The 10,000-nt window shown below is 35.7% G+C and overlaps 2 protein-coding genes across 7 annotated transcripts in view; one reads left to right on the top strand and one right to left on the bottom strand.

Annotated features, from left to right (window-relative positions):
* The window catches only part of Eip74EF (Ecdysone-induced protein E74), a 248,978-nt gene that overhangs the window by 161,238 nt on the left and 77,740 nt on the right, over positions 1-10,000 (bottom strand). For all 6 annotated transcript variants that reach the window (XM_085660452.1, XM_035883978.2, XM_035883974.2 and 3 more), the window contains one exon: positions 271-580. In XM_085660452.1, coding sequence (XP_085516578.1) covers positions 271-414 — 144 coding nt within the window. In that variant the 5' untranslated portion in view covers positions 415-580. The remainder of the gene's footprint in view (positions 1-270; positions 581-10,000) is intronic.
* The window catches only part of Lsm11 (U6 snRNA-associated Sm-like protein LSm11), a 34,491-nt gene continuing 27,631 nt past the window's right edge, over positions 3,141-10,000 (top strand). The window contains exons 1-2 of the mRNA XM_035883983.2: positions 3,141-3,335; positions 3,524-3,584. Coding sequence (XP_035739876.1) covers positions 3,147-3,335; positions 3,524-3,584 — 250 coding nt within the window. The 5' untranslated portion in view covers positions 3,141-3,146. The remainder of the gene's footprint in view (positions 3,336-3,523; positions 3,585-10,000) is intronic.

Raw genomic sequence — 10,000 nt, 5'->3', positions numbered from 1 at the left:
AGAACGATTTGAACACTATTTTATTATTATTATTTTTTTTTTAATTCTAATAATGTTCTTTACTTTTAATATTTTTTATCGACAAATTTTGTTTTCATCTATATATTATATAATTAATGTTAATAGATCTTTTTTTTTTGTAGTCTGAAAAAGAAATTATTAAGGAGAAGAAAAAAAAAGGATAATAAATAAAAGATAATAAAAAATAAAAAATAGTAATAATAATAAAAATAATAATCATAATAATAATGATAATAATAGTGTTCTAACCTGAAGGCATTGAGTTAAGTCGACCATCTTTCCATCATTGTCAGGGCACCAAAGTAATTCGTCGTCTATGAAGGGCATGTTTGACTCCTCCTTGGGTACTAGGGTGGAGGTTAGCGTGAGGGTTTGCGATACGGGGACCGGCATCGGGACCCGTACGCTGCGGCGGGGCCTCTTTAGCCACCCCCGCGCCTTCTATCATCCAAAACCACCCTCCTCGATACTTCCCCACCTTACGTCCCTTTTCTTTCCTTATCTTTGCCACTCCAAAGGAACGGCAAATATTTTTTTTCTCCAATGCGATTTATAATACCTGCAATAACCGATATATATATATATATTTTTTTTTTTTTATCTAAATAATCCATTATTAATAATAATTCAAATTATCCTAATTACATCAGAAATATATTTTCTAATCAAACTTTTTAAAATAGATTTAACAACACGTTACATATGTAAGCAAGTATTTTCTATGTATCGTACGTATGTACGAACGAGTACGTGAGATAAATTAATAATAATTGAAGAGAAAGAAAGAAAGAAAGAAAGAATGAGAGAAAAGAAAAGGAAAAAAGAAAAAAAAGAGAAAAAAAAAAGAAAGAAAGAGAAAAACAAAAACGAAAAAAATCAACGAATCGATCTACTTTCCCCTTTGATATTTCCATATCTCGAGACCAACGTACGTGGATAACCTAAAGGCAAGAGAAACAACGACTCTGATGAAAGTCTTAAGAGCATTGATTGTGCGATTTTCCAATTAAGGTAACAGTCTTATCGTGTCAGTCCTTCTCTTTTTCTCTATCTCTCCCCTCTCTCTATCTATCTCTATCTCTATCTCTACTCTCTATCTCTCTCTCTCTCTCTTTCTTTCTCTTTCTACTCGTAATTACATACGGGAACGAGTAAGTACTTTCTCTCGAGGCTCTCATAGGAATACTACCGAACGTTTCGCTCAGAGAATCGTCAATATATAAAATCCGTGCGAATTATGCGCATCAAACTTATGTACGTACATACCTATCTACAGAAATATGTATATACATTACACACAATTATATATATATATATTATACGTTTCTTTCAAATTGAAAAAGTAAAGGAATGAAAAGAGAAAAAGAAAAATAATAAAAAAGAGGATAAAAAAAGAAGAAGAAGAAGAAGAAGAAAGAGGAAAAAAAATATAAAGTTCACAAGCTACGTACATAACGATGAGATTATTTGAATTTGCCCGAAAGGCAAATGTAACGAAAGTTAACGATCATTGGCGGGAAACTCTTCTAATTCGTCGTTTATAGAAAGAGAGACTTACGTATATATATATATAATATATACATACATACATACATACATAGATAAGTACATAGATAAAAAAGGATCAACGACGATACAAGCAAGAATAGTGAAAAAGTCAACGGGAAGAGTTGATGGGATAGGGGCCGTGGGAGGGGATAAAGAGAAAGAAAGAGAGAGAGAGAGAGAGAGAGAGAGAGAGAGAGAGAGAGAGAGATAGATAAATAGATAGAGAGAGAAAGAGAGAGAGGGTGGAGACGAGGTAAACTCTCTCGGACGAGAGCGTTCGAGCATTGGCATTTCCATGAAAGTGAAAACACATTTGCACGAGTGAAAACTTTCTTTCTGTCCTCTCTTTGCAGGTTGTGTTTCACTTCCTGTGCGCGCGTAACCTCCACTCGCGCATCGACGGCAGCTAACGGCGGCAATGACGACGGCGATGGTGGCGGTGGTGGAGGTGGCGGAGGCGGTGGCTATTTACTTGCTTACTTGCTTACTTGTCTACTTGCTTGCTTGTTTGTTTGCCTTGCCTTGCCTTGCCTTGCCTTGCCTTGCCTCTCCCTCGGACACGCATTTCTATGCAGCTTCTAACTGAAGGTGCGCACGAACTGTGTCTTTACGTAATTCTCATAGCCCGCGAAAGAAAGTTTCTCTATTCGTTCTGCTAAGAGGTTAACATCCTAACTCCCCCCTCCCCCACCCCATCCCCACCCCTCATCACCAATCATCGCAACGCAAAAATCTTTTTCCTATCTCCTTACTCTCCCTTACCTCACTTCCCCCGATCCATCATCAACCATTACTATCCTCTACTCCTCCCCCTTTTGCCTAATACCTTCTTAATATAATGTTACTTTCTTTTATTGGATTTATATACGACATTTATGTACGTATATATATGTATTTATATTTTGTATTGTATATATATATATTTATAGATGCATATATAGTCATATATAGTCATATATATATATGTATGTATATATGGTCATTATCCAGCGAAATCGAGTTGAAAGCATTCTACCGAAAACAATGTGAGAACGAAGAGTGAAAGATTATTAAAATTCACGGCCCGTTTCAAAATCAGATATTTATTAATTCTTTCGATCCAAGAACTTCCGTATTAATTTGTATTAAAAGTTTCCTATATATATTTTTTTTTTCTCGGGCGATAAATTATTACGAGGTATATATATGTATATATATATATTATATACTCATTATGTTGGATATATATGAATCTATATATGTATATATATATATATATATATTTACGTATTATATGGGTACATAAAATTTGATGTATATCTAGATACATAACTTATATACATACATATGTATAATAAGATGTATACATGTATATATGTGTATACATAAAAAAAAATATAATTTAATATCGTTAAATTTATTTATAGCAGGAAAAGAGTATTACTTTTAACTTTTAAAATTAATGTACTTTCGTTTAATTAAAAAAAGAAAAAAAAAAAAAAGAGAAAAAAAAGAAAAGAAAAAGGATTCATATTACGCGCCATGCCGGAGCAAAAGCTACAGCGGCAAGAGCAGACGACGTGAGAGTAGTTTGCAAGATGGCGGACGACGATAACAGCTCGACATCCGACGATAGTCTTGATTTTAATAGCGACAAATTCGATCCGATTAAAGCTTTATACTCGAATAAAATACGTTTACCTTCTGCTTGCGCGCCTATTTACGACAATGTGTGCATGTTCGAAAGTCGTATGAAAAATCCTGCGCGTGTTAAAAAAATATCTCAAGTATGTATGTAACGAGAATCGAAACGAAATTATAAGATTTTCCCTTCTCTCTCTCTCTCTCTCTCTCACTTTCTCTCTCTCTCTCTCTCTCTCTCTCTCTCTCTCTCTTTCTTTCTTTCTTTTTCATTTTTGCAAATTTCTTTCTCTATATCTCTTTCTTTTTCTTTTCTTTTCCTTCGACGTTTCAGACAGGAAACGATGTTGTCAAGGCAAAGGAATACTCAAAGCAACGGTTTATCTCAAGTCAAGGTAAGTTTCTATTATTTTCCTGTTATATTATTTTCTATCATTCCTTTATGTTAACCTAACCTACGACGACAATGTCACTTTCTCTCATCTCTCTCTCTTTCTCTCTCTTTTTTTTCTCTCTCTTTTTCTCTATGCCGAAGGACTCTGAAGCACGTCGAGACTTGAATACCTTTCTACGATGATGGGTGGCGCCACCTTCGATATCGATGCTACGAACATTTCACGACAGATGACGCTCGTCTCTTCGTTTATCTATCTATCCTTTTCTCTTTCTCTCTCTCTCTCTCTCTGTCTCTCTCTCTCTCTCTCTCTCTTTCTTTCTCTCTCTCTCTCTTTCTCTTTCTCTTTCTCTCTCATACACACTCTCGGCAGCTTCATTCATGACAAACTCGGAAGGCGATATCGAATTTCAACGCGGCACGTGCTCGCCAAGTTTTAAAATCGAACGCATTGATGTACATACGCCATGAAATTCATGCGCACTAAACTTATCGATAACGAACGAATTCTTTTCTCTCTCCATATATATATATATTAAGTATTTCATATTAGAACAAGAAAATTAATGGACTTTGCACGAAGATTGAAATAAGTTCAATGATGGATGATTGATCAATGTAAAAAATATATTCTCTTGATGGTTACGAAGTAACATTTTGTACATATGTACATACTTATATACATACTTATATACATACATACATATATACATACATACATACATATATATATATATATACATACATATGTACATACACATACATACATACTCATTCTGAAATATTCGAATTATAATGTAGTTTTTTTAAAAAGAAGTCTACGAACAACAACAAAAAAAAGAAAGATAAACAAGAAAAAAATCAGTAGAAATAAAATAATATAAATTCGCCCTCGAATGTCGTCATTATTATCGATTATGCCGTAGGTAAGTAAGTATCTAAAGACGAATATATTTTATTATAATAATCGAACGACTTTCCCATCTCATCAGTACGTACTATACGTACATACAAATGATGGCGGTAACAGCAAGCCTGACGATAGTGGCACACATTATTTACGAGACATGCACGCACACACCATCGAAGGTCCTGGACAGTCTGCCTTGATGTACGTCGCATATACACATACACACACATATATATATATATATATATATACAAAGATGTATGCATGTACATAAATAGATGCATAGATATATACATATATATATATATAGCATATGCATGCTTTTACATATATATATATATAAGCATGCATATGTTATATATATAGACGCCTGGAATTTGACCTCCGTCGAAAAGTGCGTCAACTCGTTAGAAGTCACGGCGTTTTCATTGTTCCTTTTTATATAAAAAGAACGACATCTACCATCCTTTTTCACCCGGCTTAAAGCGTTGTTACGCATGCGTTCCGTTCGCAAGATAGATATCGCGCAATTATATATTTATGTATGTATGTATCTATATGAACGTACTTATATTGCAAATTACTAAGCACTAAGAACTTTATTTGTTTGTTTGTATATACTTTTTCTTTTTCTTTCGCATCCATCCGAATAGCTATTTACGCAAAACATAACATTATTTCTCTCCCACTTTTCAACAAATTTTATTCATGTATTATTCTCTTTCTCTCTTCCTCTCATCCCTCTTCTCTCTCTCTCTCTCTCTCTTTCTCTCTCTCTCTCTTTCTCTCTCTCTCTCTCTCTCTCTCTCTCTATGAATCACGCATGCATTAACATATGCATTTACTAAGGAAACATTTCGTTCGAAATCGTTTTGCTCCTTCGTTTTTCTTTTCATTTATTTTCTGCATTAATTCATTGAAGAAGAAAAAAAGAAAGAAAAAAAAAGAAAAAAAAAGAAAGAGAAAAAAAAAAGAAAAGAAAAGAAAAGAGAACAGAAAATGGCGGGAAACGTATATATATATATATATATATATACGTATTATAGATATAGAATACTTAGTAATATCTAAAAAAAAAAAAAAAAAGAAAAAGAAAAAAGAAAAGAAAAAAAAATAAATTCGAAGAAAGTTCTCAGAGTAGTGGTTTTATTATACGGATATACTCGAATGAAATCAGCAAATACGTCTATGCGTCTTATTCTCTCTCTCTCTCCCTCCCCCTCCCTCTCTCCCTTTCTCTCTTTTTCTCTCTCTCTCTCTCTCTCTGTCTGTCTGTCTGCCTCTGTCTCTCTCAACTTTTCCTTCTCCTCTTTCTCTCTTTCTGATCGTCCTCATCCTCATCCCTTTTCGTCGTACTCTTAGAGAACGCGCGCGGCGCGTTCTTCTTCTAACCACCGAGGGTATATATCTATTGGCCGGCAGCCAATTACACGAGGCAGCCGATAAATCACGGATCCCTGACCCAGTGCAGTTTTATATTTACGGAGGACGGTGGTGTTTGCGCCTGTGTGCGATAGAGGCACGCGCGCACGACGCTGACACTCGACTGGCGTTATCTCTCTTTCTTTCTCTCTCTCTTTCTTTCTCTCTCTCTCTCTCTCTCTCTTTCTTTCTCATTCTCTTTCTCTCTCTCTCTCTCTTTCTCTTTTTCTTTCTCTCTCTTTTCCTCTCTCAGCGATGCTCTCTCGAGTGCACGGAGCAACGGAGATGGGTGAACACGAAGAAGGAAAAGGAGAGAGAGAGTGAGAGAGATAGATAGGTCGGCTTCTCTTACAAAAGGGGTGAGAGAAAGAGAAAGAGAAAGAGAGAGAGAGAGAGAGAGGAAGAGGGAGGGAGAGAGAGAGGGAGAGAGAAGGAACGGTCGCGAGTGTACGAGTTGCACACGAGGTGGGATGCCTCTCCGACGAGCACGTATATATATATATATATATGTATATGTATAAGGATATATATATGTATATACATGTATGGATGTATATATATATATATATATACGTACGTAGTGCAGCACTTGTTGCGCCCGGGCGTCGACCTCGGACTCCGAACCCGAAGCTCCACGCCTCGGACTGCGCTCTCGTCTTCTTCTAGACCGAAAATTTTGCCACGCGCCATATACATATACATATCTCTATCGTTGGAAGACATTAAAAAAGAGAAAAGGGAAAACTAAGAAAAAAAATTGTTCAATGAAATCGTTCTCAATCGTTCATCAATCGATGATATTTTATCGAATTGTATTTGTTTCTCTGTTTTTCTTTTTTCTTTTTTTTTTTTACTTTATATATATTATATATATATATATATATATATATATATATATATTTTATTTTTTTTTCTTATGGCTTTTTCTTTTACATACATTTATTTTATATTGCGTATAGAAGCAAATCGTATTCAGCGAGAGATCATGTAAATTTTGTTCTCGTATCTTTCTGATCTTGTTTCAGTCTCAATGGACATTCATATGTTAAATAATACATTATTTATATTAATTATATGTATATATATATATATATATATGTATTTAACTATTATGGTTATTTATAATAATTCATAACCATAATAATTATGAATACTTCATATATTAAATAATAATAATAATAACATATATACAAAGAGAGAAAGAGAATGAAAGAGAAAGAGATATTGATCGTAATGAAACGAATAAAAAGATAAATTTGTAGATTGATTGATCGATGGATCATCGAAACTAAGTTTACCGGAGAGTTGTTTCATTCTTGGAATTCCTGATAATCTCCAGAGCGAAACTCGAGCCGAGTAAGTGCGATTCCTCTGCCACCACCTCGACCACCCCCTTCATCTCCACCTCCATCTCTTCCTCCACCTACTCCACCTTCACCTCCCTCTTCTTCTTATTCTTCGTCTTCGTCTTCTTCTTCTTCTTCTTCTTCTTCTTCTTCTTCTTCTTCTTCGTTTCGTAGTACGTATATAGGAGAGAGGTCTGGCCTCCGCCAGAGAGATTTCTTCCTGACCTGACGCAACGTGACATACTTTTGCCTTTACGTCGTCGCGACGATTCCTGAAACACGTCACAGTCACGACGACTACGACGACGATGACTACGACGACGATGACTACGACGACGATAACGACGAAGACGAAGACGAAGACGAAGAGAAGGAATGAGTAAAATCTATCTTCTTAGCAGCAACGTCTGAATTCTCCAACCAAGAGAGAATACACGTCCATCTGCTCTTACATCAATACACACGCATGTATGTATATATATATATATATATATATATATATATATATATATATACATACGTACATATATAAATATATATAAATATGCAAAATACACGTTGAATCTCTCTCTCTCTCTCTTTCTCTCTTTCTCTTTCTTTCGAATAACGGAATCGAACGTTATCGTGGATACATATGTCGTAGTTAGAAATTCATTTTCTCTGCCTGACAACTCGACTTTTCCCTTTTTCTTTTTCTTCTTCTTCTTCTTCTTCTTCTTCTTCTTTTATCTTTTTGTTTTTTTCTTTTCCCTTTCCCCTTCCTTTCGCAGCTTTTCACAAACGCAAATACAAACCATGCAGATATAGAAAGAGAAAGAATTATAGAGAGACAGAGAGAGAAAGAGAAAGAGAAATAGAAAGAGAAAGAGAAAGAGAGAGAGAAAGAGAGAGAGAGAGAGAGAGAGAGAGAGAGAGAGAGAGAGAGAGTGAGAGAAAGAGAGAGATAGTACGAAGTATTATAGAAGTAGAAGAAGGGAAAAGTCAGCGACACCCGGTAGACCGGACGATCCAATTCCTCGGCCATTCGTGGCCGAGCGTACCGCCTCGCCCTCACCTCTTCTCAAGCCTTCACCTCTTACCCTACCACCCTCTCCTCACTCTTCTCTCTCTCTCTTTTCTCTCTCTATTTCTCTCTCACTCACTCTCTTTCGTTCTCTATCATTCTCTCTCTTTCTCTTTCCCTCTCTCTCTTTCTCTCTCTCTCTCTCTCTCTCTCCCCCCTTTCTCTCTCTCTCCCTCCCTCTCTCTCTCTCTCTCTCTCTCTCTCTTTCTCTTGCTATACACTAACTCGACCTATCCCAACGACGCGACGTCTTTCTGTAACAGATGACTGTACTATCGAGCACGTCGAATCGCTAACAGTTTTTTTCATCCCCCTTTTACACACCCAACCTCCCTCCTCCTCCTCCTCCTCCTTCCATCTTTCTTTCTCTCATTCTTTCTTTTCTTTCTCTCTCTCTCTCTCTCTCTCTCTCTCTCTCTTTCTCTCTCTCTCGCTCTATCTCTCTGTCTCTCGGTCTCTATTTATCTATCTATCTATCTTTCTCTGTCTATCTATCTCTCCTTCTGCTTCTTTTTTCTCTTCTTTTTCTTCTACAACTTCTTCTTCTTCTTCTTCTTCTTCTTCTTTCTCTTTCCATTCGTCGCATTCTTCTTACTCTTCCACATAATATGCATATATATATATATATATATATATATATATATGTATTTATTTATTTATTTTTTATTCTTTAGAGATTAGAAATGTGATGTGAAATGAAATGAAATGCGCGCGAGTATCGATCTTAAGGCGTCGCTATCAGTTATATTTTTCTTTTTCTTCTTTATCCTTTCTTTTCTTTTTTGTCTCTTTTCTTTCTTTTTTCTTTTTTTTTTTTTTTTTGATTTCTTTTCTATTATCTTTTCGTTTCTCTTTTTCTACTTCTCAACGTTACTATCACAGAATATTGTATCACTATCTAATAGTAAGAGTGATTTCTCCTTTATTCCGGAATCTCGTTTGCTCACCCCTTTCCTCTATATATCTTCTTCTATCTCTTTTCCCTTTCTCTTGTTTCCTCTCTCTCTCTCTCTGTCTGTCTCTCTCTCTCTCTCTCTCTCTCTCTCTCTCTCTCTCTCTCTCATACGCACGTACAATACTCTTTCACTCTTTAATATATACTGATGAGGAAGATGACAATTTTGAAGTATCAGTGACAACTGATAATAACAATTGGAGTCCGTTATAACGTTGATCACCATTTTTAGATGACTTTTTTCTCCTCTTTTTTCTTTCCCTACCTCCCTCCCTCTCTCTCTCTTTCTCTTTCTTTCTCTTTATCCATCTCCATTTCTTTTTCTATTTTTCTATTTCCCTACTTGCTTATCATTTTCAAAGATATGCAAAAGAAGAAGAAATTTACGATTTTGAGTATCAGTAACAAAACTGAGAATACCGTTTTCACGTAAGGAAAGATTCCTGAGAATATATGCTAGATAGAAAGAGAGAGAGAGAGAGAGAGAGAGAGAGAGAGAGAGAGAGAGAGAGAATGAGAGAGAATGAGAGAAACAGAGAGAGAGAGAGACAGAGAGAATGAGAGAGAATGAGAGAGACCAAGAGAGAGAGAGAGAGAGAGAGAGAGGGCAAAGGGCCTGGTCGCGGAAAAGTAACAGTACCTACGAGACTCGCCAACGATGTTCCCTACACACAACATACATACATACATATATATATATACATGTTTACATACATACATA

Source organism: Vespa mandarinia, chromosome 12, assembly GCF_050613455.1.
Source record: "Vespa mandarinia isolate Hongniang chromosome 12, ASM5061345v1, whole genome shotgun sequence".
NCBI classification, from domain to species: Eukaryota; Metazoa; Arthropoda; class Insecta; order Hymenoptera; family Vespidae; genus Vespa; species Vespa mandarinia.
This window is presented reverse-complemented; position numbering and strand designations above follow the sequence as displayed.